The sequence below is a fragment of the Ambystoma mexicanum genome, chromosome 3q (assembly GCF_040938575.1).
Source record: "Ambystoma mexicanum isolate Mex_15411 chromosome 3q, UKY_AmexF1_1, whole genome shotgun sequence".
Classification (NCBI taxonomy): domain Eukaryota; kingdom Metazoa; phylum Chordata; class Amphibia; order Caudata; family Ambystomatidae; genus Ambystoma; species Ambystoma mexicanum.
Window position 1 is genome coordinate 470317237 of NC_090926.1, and position 21123 is coordinate 470338359.

At 43.5% G+C, this 21123-nt stretch overlaps 1 protein-coding gene across 2 annotated transcripts in view; it reads left to right on the forward strand.

The window, feature by feature from the left end:
• Window positions 1-21123, forward strand: part of LOC138582700 (securin-like) — a 79714-nt gene that overhangs the window by 24385 nt on the left and 34206 nt on the right. Inside the window, exon 6 of one of the 2 annotated variants that reach the window (XM_069654268.1) lies at window positions 294-390. In XM_069654268.1, coding sequence (XP_069510369.1) covers window positions 294-367 — 74 coding nt within the window. In that variant the 3' untranslated portion in view covers window positions 368-390. Of the gene's footprint in view, window positions 1-293; window positions 470-21123 lie in introns of those variants that run through there. The other variant, XM_069654267.1, reaches the window with a different exon arrangement.

Consider the following 21123-nt stretch of genomic DNA (forward strand, 5'->3'; position numbering starts at 1 on the left):
GTACTAGCGTTTTATTTTCGTTCTTCTAGATGTGCTGTTATCACTTTTGCATTTATGTAGCTTGATTTGATCCCTTTGAGAACTCTAGCATACTCTTATGGAACCTATTTCATTTAGAGGGTATAGGAAGGCTGTTCTCCTTAATTGTAGTTTTATTGCCTCCCTTAAGTTTGTTTAGCTGTGCCAGACCGCTCGCCCCAGGTATAGCTGTTACTTCGATCTACTTGCTCTTGTGCCAATGCATGGTTTCTGAAAACTAGACATATCTACAATTCGGTTTTTATCTTTTGCAGAGATCCTGCACTCCTCTTTCCTGTCTTCACTGAATGAAGAGCCAATTGATATGCCACCATCGTGGGAACACTGAATGGATTCCAAATGTCAAGAAATGTAAAATGTTTGCACATCGTCACTTAAGTTTTATTTTTTTAATTGGGTGTTTAATGTAATAAAGAACGTAGATTTCTGATTTGAGTGTAGTATTTGCAAAAGGGCCCCAGCGGTATGGAAGGATGCACTCTAGCATGAGCTTTCCCTTCCAAATATGGCAGATAAGATGCCACCAGAACCCTATATTGCTTGATCGATTACACTTGTACTGTAGCAGTGACATTTACTTTATTTATTGGACTTTAGTTTCCATGCGTAGTCTTGCTCACACCACGTGTTGTATCTATACCGGTCCACTGTTTACGCTTTCGGCCATCTCTGCCAATCCCGCCACCCAGCATAGCAGGGGCCAGTGCCCATGCCAAATCTTGCATTTGGCAAGAACATACGCCAAGTACATAGCCTTACACCTGTATTTGGGTGTTCTGGGTACATACCAAGCAGGCATTCCATAGGTGTCCACTCATAGCAGTTCACGCCAGCCTTTTTCATCTTATGCTGGATTTGGTGCCGGAAGACATGCACTTATGTTGTAAATTCGCTGGTTCACCTCCCACATGAACATTCGGGGATGCTTGTTTATAAACGTGCCCCCCTCTTGGGGGCGGGGGGGGGTGTTGTGTACATACTAGCTGTCACTCACCCAGCAGGGTGGCTTCCCTTGCCGACAGCCAGCCAATCATCAGAGTGCATTTGGGTCTCTAAGCACGGCGTTTCGGGCACCTCCCTCACTTCCTGCACACGCCAGACACTTGGGGCACCAGAGGCGGTCTTCACTCCTGAAGCCCACGAAAGGCGAATGAACAAAGGAACTGTGCAGAGCAAAACACTAGATGGACCTTTCCACAAAGAAATGGTGAAAAAAAACCTGTTTAGAGGAGGCTTAGACGCCATCTTGGAAAACATGGCTCCCGTGATTTAATGCTACCAGTGTTCACGGTTGGAAAATCATGGTAGCTCATTGTAAAACCACTGCCACCAGCCATTCTGAGGCAAGGGTAGCATTTGACTGCTACACAAGTATCTAGACACAGGGGATACTAAGTAACCCCTCCATCACTCTATTGTAAAATGGGGTGTGCTGGGTCTAGGAATTGTAAAGACTGGAGTCAATTTCACTTCACTTACTCTGGGGGAAACAATAGTTTATCCCAGAGAAGGTAGTTGAACCTAGGGGTGTGGGGGGCGATAGGGGGAAGCTTGAGTTTCCCTGTGCCACTGCACTGAGGTGCTGTGATGCCCATTGCATAAACAGATTGACAAGTTCAGTCTTCGTATAAGAGCTGGAGGGCTCGAAGGTGGGAATTGGCACATTTTGAGAATTCTCCCTGTCAAATCTGGGATTTAGTGTGCAATTAAAATCGCTCTGCCATATCCAGAAGAGATCCTGAGGTGAGTCGGTCTAGTGTATAGTGATCAGAAGTAGGCAGAGGCATCGTGGATAGGGGCATATGAATTCACGATGCTTCTGTTCAACAAAGCTCTGTACCATTACCAGTCTGCCCATATCAGTTTCCATTTTAACCAGTTTATCAGCCACCCATACATGACACCCCTAGCATATCGTGAACACTGCAATCCTATCCCATCCCCATGTAGTAACACTTGTGAAGTGTCTCCTAATGTTACCTGCAATAAGGCGATCGGTTTTCTCTGTAAATGTGAAGCAATGTGGAGTTGCTGCAAATATGGGGACATACTGTTCCAAGACACATGTTGTACCCAAGGAAAGGGGAGACCAAATTCCCACCCTAAATTAGCCTCCAGCTGAGTTGCGGTGGCCAGCATGTCCATGTCCCAGCCTCATTTCTCTTACCTGTCCCAGTTGCTGCCCTTTTGTGCACTCATTGAGCCTTGCTTCAACATTGCGCAAATCCAACACCATGTATTCTATAACCTAACAATACGATGTTAACAAGTAGCTCAACGGCATATTGCCTTCAAGCAGTCCCCATCCCCCAACCTGTTGCAGTGATACTCCAGGGGTCCATGGTGAGGCTGCCATAGCAGATCTCTCCATTGGCTCATAGGCTGCCTGAGATTTATCCAACAATTTGAGTTCCAAGCAGAGGGTCCAATGGCTGGCCCCAAGGCAACAATCAGCTAGTTGGTGTAGTAACATATGCTCATGTGGTCTGTAAATGCAGTCGCTGCCGTGTTAGTGTCCTTCAGACATCCTTCGGCCTTGGGTTTTAAAAAAATTGCATTTTACCATCCTGACGCACTTTAAGCTTCCGGTACAATAGCATGTATTGAAGGCAAGCGTCCCCAACCAGCACGATCCTGCCCGCAATGAGACAATGAAGGACTCTCCCAAGTTGGGAATAAAGCCAAGACAGGGTGCGGGTGAGCTTAAATGGGAGTTTATCAATCAGAATAGGGCATGCAAAGAACTCTGCAAACTCCGAAGTGCTCTGTCTGACAATAGCAAAGACAGGCGTATATAGTTACAAAACACGTCATCAGAACCTACACACTATAAGGGGCACAAGTTCAATGGGATTGGGTGGTGATGACTAGTTATTGGCGCTGCTGCGATGTGGTTGGCCTTGGCTGGAGGACGTCACTGGTCAGCCTCATGGGTTGGGCTGGGCCTGGCGGGTTGGCATCCGGGCGGTGCCATTGTGGCCAGTGTCAGAGATGAATGTCTTTTCCTGACTTATTTGCCCTAGGCCATGCACACCGCAGTCATTCAGTTATTGCAATATTATCTTTAGTAAATCTTTCAATAGGTTATTCTACAGGTTAATGCAACACAGGAGGAATGCACCTTGTGAGGGGTCTGATGGTCATTCATCAGTGCATGGTTACCAGTGTCCTGTTAGCCCCTCAACCTATGGTACCGGTCAAGTCTCAGGGCATGGGACGGGCGGTACATGCCTCTCTGTCTTGTTAGAAGTCGTTATGAATGGGCTGCTGTATGTTGCCACAGTATTGGGTATCCTAATTGCACAGGGCCATAAGTCTAAGGTGATCCCGTGGGTTGTGGGGTTTAAGAGGGGGCGCCTTTGGATTTGTGTATTCAGGCAGAGGTTTACTGCTATGCTGTAAATAATGCAGGTGGCGGGCCGTGGCCTTGGGTGCTGCAGAGGGGACTACAAATCTTTGAAGCGGCTCCAGCCTGGTTGGGGGAGGTGGAGCAGCGCGGCGCGGGCCTCTGCTCTCTTGTTTGGCAGTCTTCGCAGGGTGGGAGGGGGAATGGCCTTGCACATATTCACAAAGGTATCTTCCTCGTGTGTTGCTGACTTTAGGTACAAACATTTGAACACTCTTTAATACTCATTTGGATCTCGAAAGCATACATTTCAACTTTGCTAAATGTCTCTCAAATATAGCCAGTCTGAGCACCTTATTTGTACACTGTTTTAACAACTACAGCATTTAGTTATATGCATATACATTTGCAGTAAGTGAGGTAGTAGTGTGGTTGGTGGAGCACAAAGAAAGAGACCCGCCACTGTGCGTGGCGGTAGTGGCACATAAGGGCTTAGACATACACACATGACTGGTGCATTCTCTCGCGTCCTTCACATGAGCCCTCTGTATGATTACACTTGTCTTCCATTGTACGCTAGCAGCATTAATTCGGTTATGGCGCGGGACCGTGGAGTGTAAGCTTTTCAATAATACATATAACGAATAGTCCCCCAGAACGCTTTTTATTATTTGCACACAACTGCAGGGGTGTGGGTCCTTCATTGCTGGTGTCATGTGAACATGCGTTCTACGATAATTACACATTTTTACAGGTATCTTTTAATAGAGGTTTTGTGAAGAGAATGCGTGTATTACAAGTAGTTTTGGCATTAGTATTTGGGGACTTTGCTGCTTTCATCCGATGACCATTTTACAGTTCTCTCCATCACCCAGGCCTGGCTGGCCGGGTCATGCTGGGAGCAGTGATACACTGCGGAAGGTGAAATGTTAGTGTTAGTATCTTAGCTAGCTCATGTCCGTCTTGTTCGTGGGAACGTGCTGTTGCAGGTCTTTTTAGCATTAAATGAGGGCTGGGTTTGATTGTGCTTTGGGCTAAGGTTGTGGCACCAACTGGCCCCAACCCTAGTATGGAGCACACAGTTGGCCATACAGAACCATTGTCCATTCTGATTCAAGCTCGAGTGTGGAAGGAACTTCCTGATACCCCATGTATTTGGCAAATGTGTTCATGGCTCATCCAAGGTTGGATTAAGGCTGGGCGGTTAAGCTACTTTACATAAAGGATGTAAAACTGCCCTAATTCATCATGGGTTAATATTTGGGCCCGGCATATCGAACCTCTTGTGCAATTTAGCACACGTCACCCATGAGCTGATCAACGTTTGCACTTCTAACCAACTATAGTCGAACCACTGTTATGACTTTCAAAACGTGCTTCAGCTATAAACCAATTGTAACTTTGTTAGTCAATTTAGCATGTTTTCACCATCTGCTTATTGTCTCAATGAAATGGGTACACAACTGCTAAAATACGAAACCTAGTTATGGCAAATGTCCTACTACATTAGCAACTTAGTGCAGTGTCGCAACCTTATCCACAAGTGCAATACTGGGTTTCCTTTACTGGATGTTCATGCATGTCGAAGGTAGATATCTTGGTGCTGTTGCAGGTCTTTTAGCATTAAATGAGGGCTAGGTTTGATTGTGCCCTAACCTGCATAGTGGTGTAAATTATCCTGCTGTAAATCCTAGTTAATGGGCATAATATTACTTTGTTAGAGTAGCTTGGACATTGCTCATACTGGTAGCCTGTGAACACTACCTTTGCTATCTTAAACTAATCTATTGTCACCACATACTAGGTTTGTATTGCTACATTTGTATAAACAGGGATTTTTTAGGGCCATCACGTTTGGGTTAAAGTGGGGGCTCGGTGGCCTACTTGGGTGAACAAGGAAGTTTTGGTTGTATTCTAGGTAGCAAAGGCTGAGCAGTGAGGCAGACTTGAAAGATCAAGGGCTGATGTGTGATGCGGTTAAACTTCGAGACAGCCAGGTAATGTTCCACTCCATACCAAATTGCAAGTTGAAAGCAACTAGCCACTTTATTTAGTGCACTGCATTAAATAGCAGAACACAGCTCGTGAACAGTTAAGCTTAAGGCTTAGTGTGGCTACAAACAATACAAATTACAAGGGATTTGCATCCCGTCTTCACATTGTTAATACTAAATGCACTTTTGCATGTCAACGTTGGTACAAAGTGGTCTTTCTCTGAATTAGGACTGCATGTTTGATTGTATGGGGAGATGAATAATTTGGTAGTAGGGCAGATATCGATCTTTTTGCTTGTATGCCAGTTTTCTGGATTTCCCTGCTCATGGGCTTTCATGTCATCTCTCCCAGTATGAGATCCTGGGCACTCTAGGATCTAAATTTTAGTCCCCCCCCCCCCTAGAAGCTTGCTATTCACTTTTAGGCTGTGTTATTACCCACTTTCCTTATGCCCTACACTTTTCATCCCACATACAACTCTGCTCGGACACAAACTATTGTGCCATGTATAGTTGTCCCGTTGGAAACTACTTTTAATAACTATCCAGCAGATTCATATTTTTACATATACTGGTTACATTATAGAAATGTTTGCTCATATTGCACTGTCAGACTTTTCCGAAACCTGTGCCAAACTAAGCTTTGCTTGCAGTGACCTCAGTCCTGCACATTTTCAGATTGTTGTACCACCGCAAAGTTCTTTTCTTTTAGTCTTTGCACTTTACAAACACGAATTCAGATGTAAAAGAGGGAGATTTCCCTAGTTTAGTAGAGCACGGTCAACCTGCCCCAACCACTGAAAGTCCACAAATTTAGATCTGTCACGGGCATAGGTCATAACCCAGGGCAGCATATCAAATGGGGATGCTAGTCCCTTAACAGCACCATGGCCCATCCACTGGCTGTTGTCTGGAATAAGTGGCATTTAAAGGGACATATTTTTAGTCCGCCATGAGGGTAGTTATGGTCTAGCAACGGAGACCTAACAATGTTAGGGCTGTCCTAGAGGTGTAGGCCTCTCCTGCAGTGGATGCAAGTCAACCTGTCTGGTACCGAAAGATGCTCAGATAATGCAAGGAAACAGGACACCAATTGGAAGCAACGAGGGAGGGACTCCTACCAAAGATTAAATCAGTGATCTAAATTAGGAGTTGCACTTCTGATTAGGAGAGCAAAGTGGTATTGCTAAGGGTGAAAAATGGCTTTCGGTATGCAATAGATGACTCGTTTCTCATTGTATTAATCAACAGAGTAGTCATTAAACTATGGCTGAGGCATTTTGAAGTTATGCGAAGCATAATCATTATGTACTGACCAGTTTGCAACCTTTAGGGCCTGACTTATCTTGGGCACTGAGAATGTTACCCTGGCTCGCATTGTTTTCAGGTGAGAATCTGTGATTTGTAAGCCAGTTTACAATTTTGACAGTTATCATGGTATCCCAGTTTAGTCTAGCATGGTGTCATTTGAATGTTTGACTTGCTTGTGCAAATATAACAAAATAAGTTCTAAAATACTAGAACCTAATCTAAAATAAAATCCAGGTTTCTTTTACTTTTGTATTCTGTGTACATAAAAGGGTCAATTCTTAGTACTTGTGACTGACTTGCAGATGTTTTTGATGTAAAGAAAAACATCCCTTGTAGTTTCAATTTTGTGGAAAATAACTGAAAATGAGCTTCCTGTTGGAATTTGGTATGCTGTTTAGTGTTATTTTCACTCAAATGGCCGATATGAAAAGATAAAGTGGGCAGTTGATTTAAGAATGCAAAACTTGGCCACTGAAGACACTTTAGCAAACACAAACTAGAATTAAAATCCAAGGTATAAATTAATTTTCAAACATTGATTAGCAGAGTTTGCTAATTAAAATGTAAATTTAATTTTTACACTTGTAAACCCTTGTGTATCAAGGTGCTGATTTGATTAGCAAATGCTTTTGGCAATGTTGTACTAATATTTTTAGTATGATCAGAAGCTATTTGTACCCCAGATATAAAATGAGCAACAATACAGCAGTCTTGTGTACCACTGAAGTTGAGCAGTCCTTGCAGGTTCTTTAAAATTACGACCGACTTGCAGGTTGAGCAACTTGGTTCACCTAGTCATTCTAAGACATGCACTCAACTCAATGAGTTACAATAAATTTAAATGCGCTTTCTTTAAAATTGCACGTTACCACATTGGCACACTGCTGCCAGCCATACACAATCTAACTTTTATTTATTGTAAACAAAGTAAATGATAAGTGAATCAGAAAATTGACTTGGCTATTCGAGTGGGTGAAAAGACTTTGAACCCTGAATGACTGTCTATAAAAGGTAGCTGCATGAATTGGAGAAATAAATGTGATAAAAAGGCTCTGAACAGTTTGGCCAGCTCTCTCCTGGAGGTTAACGCTTGTGAGGTTTCATTAAGCCCTTTAGTTACCAGACAGGCTAATTTAAACATGGTTTTATATCCCCCAGCGGCCAAGCCCTTAATCCCAATAATGCAAATGGCTAATACCTCTGCTTCAGAGTAAATGCACTTCAGAATTGCAGTCTGGCACTAAGGCAGTATATGAAGCAGCACGTATAGAACACCCAACTGTAGGTTTTAAAGGATACATCATTAAACCAATGCTTGTTAAAGCACATGGGTCACCTGAAATATTAGCAGGAATGTACGAGTAGTGCAGTTTCCACAGGAAAACCACCAACTGTGGAGGTTTTACATGTTTCAGGTGGCTAGCAGTGAAAACGGTATAATTGCATGCCATATTGTTTGAAACATCCACACACTTATAGATCTTGTACATAATCATTGCTCAAAAGCAGTCAGTTTTCCATTCACATCAATCTTTAGCTGTTGACACTTCCCACTGTAGGATGGATCACAAGTCAATAACTAATCACAGGAGCAATGTTATGTGTTGTGATATGGGTCATGTTTCTTCATTTGTGGATAGTGTCGGCACAATCTAGTGTTCATACACCAAAAAAGAATTCTGAATATCAGATTGCTCCACCAAAGAATCATTATGCAAGAATCCAAATAACTCCTTTAAAACTGGGGCAGGCATTGGAATAGCCACAAGGCATGTCCAAATAAAATCTGCGGAGCTATGCACATCAGTCGAGCAGAAATGCAAAATGTTCAAAACTCGCCGGGCCAAATAAACCCACACATGTTTGGGCTGTCTGACCAGGGCTGAATAACCATGATGTGAAAAGGACGTCGAAATCCCAGAAGGGGATAAAAGCAAAGCATTGTCATTGCTCCTACAGGTTACGTACTGCGCCACGATAAACTGCAATAGACCTCCTCTGGCATAACGCTGGTTGGAGGAACCTGTCTTCATATCGCCATTCCACTCGGAGAATAGAGACGTCTGCCACATCCCAACATGTTCCTGGGCCCTCCCAAATGGACTCCACCGTGCCACACACAGGCACTCGGCACACTCTGGATCTACAACATCAGAATTCAAAAACAAGATATCGGTTGAGTACATCACTCGCACAAATAACATTTGTCAGCTGTGATATGGGTCCATTACCTTTTCGCTGGTTCCATAACAGAACTATTTGATCTTACCCAGCTGCTATTACATCTGCCAGAACGGGCGGACCAGTAGGTTTCTTGAGCCATACTTTGGCACCTGGGACCATTGCATCTGATGAGCCAAAACCCTTGTCCCCACGAACAGTTAAAACCGTGGGTGGCTCACCATGGACAGTTTTACAGGTACTAGTATTAACTGGGCCGCTCAATCTCCTTTATGTATCGGTAGCATATTTTCCCCACTGTTGAGAATCGCCTTAAGTAGTCTGCATCCACAATCCCGCCCAACACCTGAATGTCTTTCAAAGCAAAACCTGATCTTGGGGCAATTAATCACATATGTGCAGTTGGAATCTGTACTCCAATCCCTGTATCACAGCAATACCCCTAGGTTCAAGCCAAATTTCTTCCTTTGCATGCAAATCCACCCCAGCAGACTCAGGAGTGGCACGATAAGGGGCCAGTGCACCAGGGGATATTTACCAATACAACAGTTTCCACAGCTCGATTTGCAAGGCTGGGGTTAACCTGTGCATTAATGGAGTTTCACGTTCGCAATGGGACGGTTATTCAAAATGTGAACAGTTTCTAAGACGTTCTTGCCAACCTTTCAAAGTACCGTCCCCTGTTTTGAGCAATTGTTCTTTCAATGACCCATTCATTCTCTCAATTAACCCAGAAGCCTCCGGGTGGTAAGGGACATAAAATCTATTTGATAACTTTTTCTTGACAGGAATCTCGGACCACTTTCCTTTTAAAATCAGATCCGTTATCACTTTGAAGTTACAAAGAGATGCATAATATACTGCCACCTAGTCAAATTTAATTGTATTCAATTGGGTAGCTCTTTTACATGGCAGAACCATGAGGTAACCAGAATACGTGTCCACAATCGTGCATACACATTGACATCCTTTACTCGTGGGCATAGGACCGATATAATTGATCTGCTAAATCTGTCCAGGTAATTTACCTCTTCAGTGTAACATGAATAATGTGAGGAACTGATTGATGTTTTGATGCTGACATGTTGGACATTGCAAGATAATTGTTTTCACAATTTCTAACGGAATACTACTTCCTCGGTCTTGTGCCCACCTGATGGTAGCCTTCTCTGAGATGTCCTCTTCTGGTGGGCCCATTTTGCAATTCCTTCCAAATCATCCTCAGCCGTTGTATCCATGACTGAAACTTTTGAATGTTTGTCTGCAACAGAATTGAACCACTGTTCCAATGAATCTGTTGCGCAATATGCATCTACATGGTTACAGTAGCATGCATTAGCATCTCGGCAATGTCTTGCCACAATTCCTTTCCCCACACCTTCCGCATGAATTTTCATCCATTCTTTTTCATAGTCCGTAACCATACTACCAACCTGTTTGCCACAGACCATGAATCAGTATAAAATGACTTCAGGCATTTCCTGCTTCAAAGCCTGATACATGGCATATAATTCTGCGAACTGACTACTCTTCCCTTTCCCTGAGGTAGTTGGCACCTTTTTCAGTTTGGGATTGTATGCCACTGCTTTCCAGTGTTCAACCCCCACATATTTGGCTGCATTATCTGTAAACCATGCATGCTCTACTTGTTCATCCGATAATTCTCCATGCAGGATCCCCCATGTAACTGGACTCATCAACAAGCAACTCTCCCTCTGGCTCAAGGCCTGAGTGGAACTCCCGCTACCTGCTCATGCAATTTTGCTACACCACCTTTACTAGGCTTGGCACGATTTTGAATGTACCGCTTCCACTTTATGATACTAGCCTCTTGTGCATGACCGATTTGGTGTCTCTTAGGGGAGATTTATACCCATTGCATGATTGGTATTTCAGGTTCAATCAATAAATCATGACCCACTGTAATTTGTTCCATATCCATGAGTGCCCGGTAACTGCTTTTCAAAGGGAGTATCTGTCACCTGCATCAGGTAACTTTCTACTCAGAATCCTAAAGGCACCCATTTCCTGTCCTGTTTCTGGCATAGGCTCCAGTTGGCAGAGGCATCTTGTACTGATGCATTCTATTCCACCTCACCTTCTGAATTGTCATCTTGTCCATCACCCCATTCGAAATTACATTTTTTTACGTGTCACTTTGTAAAGTGGTGCTAAAATCGACCCTATTTTGCGGTGCCCATTATGCCATTGTATACCCAGAAAAAACAGTCTATGCTGGACCCTGGGATTTAGCATCATTAATTTCCCAACTTTCCTTGCGCAATCCTTCCCTAATGAGATCAAAGTGCACTTGCACATCCGCTTTGCATGGAATCTTGTCTAAGTGCTCTGGCACCAGCTGGTGACAGATTGTTGGACTGTGCGTGTAGCCCATTGGCAAATGCTGAAACGTATACTGCCTCCTGCTCCACGAAAATGCGAATTGCTCTTGGCATTCATTCGCAATCGGTACAGGGAAAAAGGCGTTGGCTAGATCCAACACCGCGTACCAAGTACCCTCATATTTTTGTACCTTTTCAATCAGTCACTGCATCCGGAACTGCCGGTACCAATGGAGGAGTAGATTTATTCAATTCATGATAATCAACTGTCATTCTGTATGTACCGTCTGGTTTTTTAATAGGCCAGTTAGGATTGTTCCAAGCCATGTTCACAGAATGCAACACACCAGCTTCCACATACCCTTTGATGGTTTCTGAAATTTCTTTTGGCCCACCGGGAATCCGATATAGTTTCATACTCTTTTTGTGGCTATCAGAACCTGCACTGGAGGCATTTTCAATTGTCCAACCACTACGGGTGTACAGGTAAACGCACTCACCCCAAACTGGTAAACTTTACCCCCTAATCCAAGTGCCAATCCCTCTAAAATGTCAAATCCAATAATCTAGTCAGTAAGAGGGACAATTAACACCTGATGTCTCTTTTCAGCTGACCAATTTTCATGTTAATTTCCATTTGGACTGCTGAGGGTTCCTTACCTCCCAATCCCGTAATCATAAAATGTCTTCCCTTAAATCCGGAAGGATTCCCATGTATCAATGAGGCCTCCTCCCCAATATCAATTAATGCTCAAACCATCTGTGTATTTCCTGAATGCCAAAATAATTTCACTTTTACAGGAGGCAGTCTGTCCACCTTAACATGGGATGTCGCTACCGGAGCTTGATCCTCATCCTATTTGTATTTAGAGCCTGTTTTTAGATTCCCTGTTCACCATCGCACTCACCATCTTTCGTAATCTGCATAAATCAGTTGGGAAGGCACAGATTTGTTGGAAGACTAATCGTCTGCCCCCTCCAGAGACGGACCAAAAGGATCCTCCTTTTTTGGCTAATGTACTTCCTGTTGCTTCACTTGCTTGTACCGCGCCTTCCCATCCAGGCCTCAGTTTTTATACATGTACATTTTTCGTGTTTCAGTCCCATCAATATCTTCTCGGGGCACACCATCTTTCAACAGGGACAAACGCATCCTTTTTCAACATGTGAGAATCACGGCTGTTGAACCTCTTCCCGGGAGTGTTTCTCATTATGCCCCTTCCTCTGTCGTTCATCCAGATTTTCCCATTCTCCTAGATCTGCCAATTGTCTAATGGCATCTACCACCATCTTATCAGTTATTTTGCCCGTCATTCCTACCAACGTCATGTTTTTATATGCAGGATGGGCAGTTTGAATAAGGGCATTTCTAGCAGAACGGATAGGTTGACCAGCCCCATATGCTCCAGGGATTCCATATCAATGGCCTCCTTCATAGCATGTTCCCTGACTCTTTGAGCTTCCTTCAATGTGTACCATTTTTATCATCCTTCGGCCAATCCAAGGTATTCGGGTACTTGTGGTTACATCCTTGGGACTCAAGACATTTGTTCCTCGTTGCCATTAGCATTCCGAGAAGGGCCTGCCCGTAGGGTCTCCTGAATCTGTACTTCCTGCGTTAAAGGTAAAAACCTAGCGGAATCTGTTGCATCTACTGAGAGACCCGCCTCCCCTCCATCCAATAATAGAACCATCCAGGCCAACAAAATTTCACCCGCCCTCTTCAGTCGGTTCATTTCCCCAACCTCCTGCTGTGAAAAATCTTCCAGTGTGGTCATCTCCACCACACCTCCCAGATTCATTGGATGACTACCCATCCTTCTGCGTAGCACGGGTTTAACCATCACCTCTTTGCAAGCCGTTCCAGCTTGGATACAATCTGTTTCGGAACCACTATCTGTACTAGTACTATCAAACACATCCCCATGCCACCGATCGGCGTCCCAGCCAACACCTGCAGAAGCAATCACTGTTGCTACCTTACTGGAATTAACCCTACCTAGTCTCTTCCGGTATTTATAACGAACAACCATCACAGCTCAAATGTATCTGCCTTATAATATAATTTCATTTGAAGCTGCTGCTTTTTCCAATTTGTCAACATTTACTTGTAATGCCTCATTCTGTTGATGCATTTTATGAAAGGCATGTAATAAAATCCTACCCCTCCTTCCTAGAGCTGAGCATTCTTTACCCTTCTCCCTAGATACTTGATGCAAGCATTTCGCCATTTCGTCTGGGATCACTTCTCCTATACTTGTATCCCAAGTCTCACTTAATCCTGCTCCACATGCTCATGTTTGTGTGAGTCTATCATATGGGCTCTTATTCCAACCTGAGATAATTACCTCAGGACAGTCTCCGCCAGCGGAGCTACCTTTTTTCTTAAACAGGGAACTCCTATTGAATGAATGTCACACCTTTCAAGTTAATACAAAACAAACCAACACCTAGACACACAAATGTTTTCCCTTTTGTACCACCCACTGTTCAGAGTCCAAAACTTTACCTTAAAAAATATTTATCAGGATCCTTTGGCATCAATTTCAGCACAAAGTCCATGCTCACAGCACCAACATCTTTTGCTTTGCCATGTGAGAACACTTGGGCTTCCCCGGCCCCAGGCCCTTTATTCACACAATACATGTATACACATACACTTGGATATATAGATATTGCTTCATCGTTCGCAAAGACGCAGAAGACCCTTTCATCGTCCACTATGACCCTGCTTAGTCCCTGAGCAGGTAGGTGAAGAGATCACTCATGCTAATGTGGGTGCATCATCAGTTCTAACTAACTTTGCCACAGAATGCCCTCTTCTTTATGAGGGGCATGTCCCCGCCCTACTCAGTTGTGTCTGCCCTCGGCCAAAGAGCAGATCACAAGTGGAAGTGGCAAAGAGTAGAAAGTCAGGAGTGGAAACCCAGCGCTGCTCTCCTCTCATTCATTCCCAGAACCCCTTATCATGCACCTGCAGGACGCTCCGACTCCCTTCCTGTATTCGTCCTTCAGTGAACAATACCATAACTATTCTCCACAGCAAGTCCACTCAGCAACAATATTTATGTAGTTGCGTGTCCTTGCTCTGCTTTTGCTACTGAAATGCTTATTTATTGTGCAAGTCCCGCGTAGACCATGCTTTTATTACCATGATGGGAGATGGGTGTCCAAAATGGCTGCGCTCTGATGCCATGTTTTAGCTAGCATTTGGCACAAGCATTACACCAATCTGCAGATCACTGCCTTTACAAGCTTTCTTTCTCTTTTTGGAGGCAAAGTTGTGAAGTCACTTGTGAAGAAACAATGTGATGCTGCAGGGAGGACAACTCATGTATCCAATTACTTGCTTTTCGTGAGGGCTTTTATTGTACCGAGAGTTCATTTTGAGGCCTGTACTGTATATTGGGCCTGAACACACAAGATTGATTCTGCAGTAGAAAATGCACTTTACACGTGTATGCTCTATGTATGATTAAGCTAAATACATATATTAAAATACAAGAATGTTGATGCAAAAACTATGTGGGAGAGTGGTTAAACTAGATTGTACACCCTGACAATTATAAGGCAGGCACCTAACTTGACTGGACCTTTCTATCTGGTAAGCATTTATTACCTGGAAAGTGGATGTTGGTCAAATGTTGCCCTGCATACGTTTTGGCATTAGCCCACGGCAAGGTAAAATGCTGTTTAAAAGCACTCTAGGGTTTTAGGGCAAAAATTTCTGGGGCAGCTTTTGGTTTGTCTCATGGGCAGAAGGTCCAGCAGTTTTGGGTCCTTTGGATGAAGTATGAGTCTGGCTTGGTGCTCCAGATCTTTGGTTTGGGATGGTTCCTGCAAGGTGGGTCCCAAGGACAGCAGCCAGGACTAAATGCCTGTTCCTGGAAGCACCAGTGGTGGTTAAACCCTCATGGGGGAAGAGGGGTGTAGGATCAACACCAGGCGGTGGCAAAAAGACTCCAGGCTGCCCCTCTTCAGGATTTAGAGCAGGTGATGACAATACGGCTAGTCCACAAGTTTAGGTCCTGCAGCGTCTCAAGCACCAGCCTGGGATGGAGATTGTTCTAGCAGAAACTGCCCCAGCCCAGCCAATGGAAGGGCTCGGCAACATTCAAACCAGTAAGGGCTGACCAATTATGGACAAACACCTCACATCTCCCCAACAAAACACTTAAGTGTTGAGTGGGAATAGATTGTCCCAGCCCAAATTTTAACCAGTTCAGCGCCACTAAGCGGTTGGCCTGTGGTTCTGTATAGAATGTGGACCGTGCATGCCCTTGTAAGGTATTCTGTGATCCAAGGGCAGCAAAGTGTCCAAAGGACAGGGCTAATTGTAATCTGTTTTGAGTGTTATTCAAATCTTCTGTATGTGGTTAAAAAACATGGTGCATGGTAGTGCACCAGAAAGTTGTAAAAGTTCACTGCCGTCAGCCTGACATGGGCCTATACCATGTTGCTTGGCAAAAGGGGTACAAAGTACCCCTGTAACACTCCACTTAAGGTGGTGTGTATGCTTCAAAACAAAGGCTCACAGATGTCCTGAGTTAAATGAGTTAAGTGGACAAGTGACAGTAAAAGGGTTTGACTTGCTGCAAATGAGTTAGAATTCCAGAATGGAGATGCTGAGTGTCCCATTGGAAAATCTACAAAATTTCCATTAAAAAAGATTACCTTTGCTCCTTTCCTAACATAGACTTATTGGGACACCTTTGTTGCTTTGTTTATACTCCGACCTGACTTTTTGTAGGTAAGGAAAGCCATCTTTCTGATGCAAGTGCGTTATAAATGCCATATCATATATCGTATCCGCTTTACTTCCCAAGTCCCTTTGCTCATTCTTTTGGGAGAACTGATCAGATGACTATCTACTGAGACTGATTGTCTTACGTATTCCTTGTATTCTTACAACTGCACACATCACCCTAAAAATGAAGTTTGCTTTGGATACTTTGTTTCCTTATCTTTTTCTGTAGTGGCTTTTTTGGTTCCATTTACAAGTGTCTATGATAGTTTTCTACTGTGTTTATTTACTCATGCACATTTGCAATTACTGTAAATGGCTAGCAAGTGATGCTAGCACTGTAAAATGGCCTGCAAGTGAGGCTAGCTCTCTGACATTGGCCATGCCACAAGGTTTTTGCCTCTCTTCTGGCCTTATTCTTTGGCCGTCTTCCTGCCCTCTCTGGCCCAGGATTGCCACAGATGGGGGAATCCCTTTCCTGGCCAAAAAGTTGCAATTTGTGTGAGGCAGGATTTGGGGGCTAGTACTGTCTGCTCGGTACAGTGTTTTAATGTCTGTTGCTGGGCAGATGCTGTAGCCATTGGCTGTCCATGTTCCCTCAGAAGTGTCCCTGGACCACCTAGCTGCAGTGTCGCCATTCTGACTTTCACTACAGTTCCTTGCTCTATCAGTCACATGCACATCGCTGGGGTATACAAAACCTCAAACTCTAGGCTAGATGCTTGACAAAGGAGTTGCAAAAATGTGTGCTAAATAAACGTTTATTGGGCATTGAGGTGAGACGTGACTTTTTGGTACACACTGACATTGTATTTTACTCGTGCTTAAATTAAGTGTCTGCTGGGCCTAGAAACACAAGCGACTCCTCACTGAGGCCCAAAAAGGTAGAGACCTGTTTGGGGATGCTTGTGGTCTCGTGCAGTAGTCACCCTCAGTGGGACGTGTATGCACAGACGTGGGTCCTGTTCCTGCTGGGCCTAGAGAGAAAAAAAAAGGCAGAAACATGTCTGGGGATGCTTGTGGTCTTGTTCAGAAGGGATGTGACCAAGCAGTTTGGGCTGGACTTCCCCCTTTTGGGGTGGAACCAAGCTTGATTTGCATATGGTCTTTTCCCTTTTGCAGTTGCTTGGCAGGCGAAGAACGATGGTCTGGAGGGTTGCTCAGAGCAATGCCAGAGGTTAAGATTAATTCTAAACCTTCCAGCCATAACACTTGTTTTGCTTAAGTGAAGTGTAGGCACATTAATACATTATACTGGGTATTCACTTTAAGATCAAAAGATGTGAAATTAAACACAAGCTAAGGGACTTAATGTTTTGCTCCATGGTGTGTATACCCAGGGTTTCCAAAACGTAGATCGCGAGGGACTGGTAGCTCTCCCGAGGCTTTCAAGTTGCTTGCTTCCAGAGCTTGCGAGACTCCATGCACAGCTGACTCCTCCCTCCTTAAGTGAACACCCACAGTTGTTAGCACAAGAGGGGCTGTGCAGCATCCTCTATGCTTCATCCCCCCCACCCCAATCTGGCCTCCCACAGGAACCTTAAGAATCTGCTGTGCTCCAGAGCACATGCTGCCCATTTCCCATGCCACTGTTTGGCTCTGGATCCAACACTTCAAGGGGTAGTTCACTCAAATGTTGTTGTTTAAAAAGATTGCCATAATGAAAAATATATAAACTTTTCCTATATACAATTTTTGGGAAATGGGCTTCAAAGTTTGCACTAGTAGTCTTCCATTTTGTACATTTTAGGCAGCCTCCTGATTTTTTTTTTTTGTGAACTCTGCTGTCCCGGCACTAATCAAGCATAAGCCCCCGACTGGTTACTTTTGTTTATTGCTTCTGGAGAGCAGAGAATACGGTCAGGCTGCTTAAATTTGTGGCGGCCGCCACACTCCTATGTTAATGAACTTTATTGCAGTGGCTGGAGTATTCATAATTACTCAGGACAGGAAACGTAAAACAAAAGTCACAGCAATTATGAATACTCAGTTGGTTTTGGTGGGCAGCGGAGTGTTTATAATTGCTAGTACTTTAGTTTAAAATTTCCGGGGAAGCCTGGGAAAATTAAAAGGAAAGTACCGGCATGCCAGATTAAATATAGAGGCAGCAATCACCAGGAGCACAGGGACAAACCTGCAGCCTGCCAGTGTTCTCTGGAAGCAATAAGAAAAACCTCCTAGTAGGGGGCTTTTGCTTGATTAGTGCTGCGTGAGCAGAGTTAACATGATCACAGGAGGCTTGTTAATGTCACAAAATGGATGCTTCCTAGTCATTAAAAGTCCTGACTTTGAGGCTAATTTCCCGAAAATGTTATGTAGGAACGTTTAAAAAAAACAAATCGTATATATTTTCATTATGACATCTTTTTAAAAAAACATTTTTCAGTGAACTAACCCTTTTTTTGAGCTGGCTAACATTTATTTTCTTATCAGCAGAACCTTTCTTGTGTGTAATGGGGCAATTGTAAATGAAGAACCCAGAACACTACCAGTTAACGAGCAAACATGTATCCACTCCAAAATCCGTCGAAGTAATAGAATAAAGGCCTGTTTTAAAAAGATTATATCCATGTCTACTAGCTTGAAATGCAAACGAGGGTTTGCTTTATGTCCATAGTGAAAGATTCTGGATATTCATACGCATAAGCTGGAATTTTGTGACTCCATGCCAGAGTTCATTACAAAACCTCTTAACGTGTTTTAAAGTGTTGAACGTGCAGTTTATATTTCAGACTTGCATTATTTTGCATTCTGGTACTTAAACATTTCCTTCCAGGATGTGAAAAATAAAGCTACAATTATCCTTTTAGCTTTACGTGTTTCTGTAAGGATTTGCATGCACTCCTCTTACTTCATTTGTGTTTTATGCAAGTAATATGGGTAAGAAAGTAGTATTGTAGGCCATGACACCCAAAACACAAATATTTGTAGCAAGTAACATTTGGAAGGTGTATAATCAAATGCTGACATTCTGTAGTTGGTTACAATCCTTGCTTCACTGTTTAGCCATAGTGTCATCCTGGGTGAATAATGTTCCTACCCTGACTTGACTGCAAAAATTGAGCCCTTGTAAGTGATCAAGTCCTTGCTATATGTCCTTAAATGGGTTAGCTGTAATGATTTTAGGCACAGTTGTGTATCCTCATTGCTCCTGTTAGTGACCCTCCAATGCTGTCACCCAGAGTTGTATTACTGTTGTAGTAGCCCTATCTGATACTGCATGATGTGATAGGAAGATTTATAGTACTAGACATTCAGTGCACCAAAGATTTGCGTATAGCTGGGGATGGGGGGGGGGGGGAGTCTGGGGAGGGTGTAAAGTATGCAGCAGCACAGACAATCGTTTCCTCCCCTGCTGCCACTCACTGAAGTTGCTTTGACCATCTAGAACGCTGCCCCAAAGGAGAATGAGTCTTTTCTATGCCCTTTTATCCTGGATAATATTCAGTGTCACCCTTTACATTTAATGTCCTGATCAGTTTTCTACATTCTAAGTCTTTTTATGAGCCTGCTGCTAAAAAATAAAGATGTTATTGGAGTCCTTAATATAACAGGGTATGCATTGTTTTACCTTTATGTATAAAGGAAATAAACTGCTTCCACCTATGGCCCTCAGCAACAAGCATCTATTCCTAATATAAAGGTTTGAGAACCCCTAGTCTATACTTTACACTGGATTCTACCATTCCCTGAGTTTTCTAGTCAATCATGCACTCAAAAGACAAATATGACACTGAAGTAGGGCCTTTATAGTGTCAAGGGCTTTAGTATATTCCTGTGATTTTAGCAGAAATTAAGGTCCTAATGGGAGTTAATGTTTGGGGGCTATTGTAACTGATACAAAATCTATACAGGTGGCAACTTTCCTAATAGTGAAGATACCATTTGATAATTATTCCAACTAGTTTGCTGGAGAGCCGTGAGTGTTTGGCTTGGAATATTTGTGATGCTGACATAATTGGGGCCTTCACTACAACATGCAGCATCTTGGAGAAGGTGCAGAAGTTATTTCATTGGAATTTATTTAGTGCTTTCACCAAAGTGCTGAATAAAATGTGCAATAAAACGGTAAACAGTAAGGATTGGTGAGGTACTGTACACAATTAGACTAATAGTTTAGGTAGGGGAGAGATGGAAGAAAGTGGGCTTTCAAGTGGAAAATGTGGAGAACGAGTGAATGTCGGGAGCAAGAGTTCCAAATTTGGGGGCAAGAAATGGGAACGTTAGCTAGGAGCACACAGGGAGGTTTAGGGGAAGATAAATGAGTGTAGAGGATGGTGCGAAGAGAGCATTTGTTTTAGAGGGAAAAACCTGCAGGAAGACCTGCTCAGACAGGAGTGTAGAAAGTCAGAGATGGTGATAGAGGAAAATCAGTCTGGTTAATGTAAAGTGGTAGGAAAGGTTAAAGGATTCAATAAGCGATGCGAGAGGAATGGTGTAGATGGAGAAGAGTAAGGGACCAAGCGGGATGCCATAATGGAGCAAGCAAGGAGGTGTGACCAGACCAATAAACAAGGTAGGTGCGAACTAGTGATAACTGAATCTGAGATCAGGGTGGGAATGTGGCAGAAGTAACTAGGGGAATAGAACACTTGTCTGGCAGAACAGTGCATTGGTGACATGGGCGATTTCCTTTGAGTGTGCTACATGGAATACTGATTGGGTCAAAGGAAGTACTGGAGGTTTAGACAAGTTGAAATGTAAGAGTAGACTCCTCCCCAAAACCGCTCGAAAGAGTAGAGCACTGTCAAATGTTAGGTCAAATAAATCCTTAATTGCATAAGAAGCTGGCCGACTAAGCATTCTAATTATCTTGTGGGTGAGCTCCTGCATGCATTTAAACAAATAAGGTATCCAGATATTGTGTGCTGTAGACATACCGCTTATGTCTGCAGAGAGACACAGAAGATCGTGGGTGGCCCTGGAGGATTGGGAAGACATCAGTATCACTTTAGTCTCTGGGGATATGACTGACGTTTGGAGGCTGGTGACCGCCTAAGGGCATCTAATAGACAGCATTTCTCAGTTATTTCTGGCAAGCATGCCTGGTTGGGGCATTTTTCAGCTATTTGACAGTGGTTCAGAAACTGAGATGGGCTTTGCCGATATTAATTAGAATTGTAAATTGATGGATTTGATGGAGTTGGAACGGATTAGTTTGGCTGA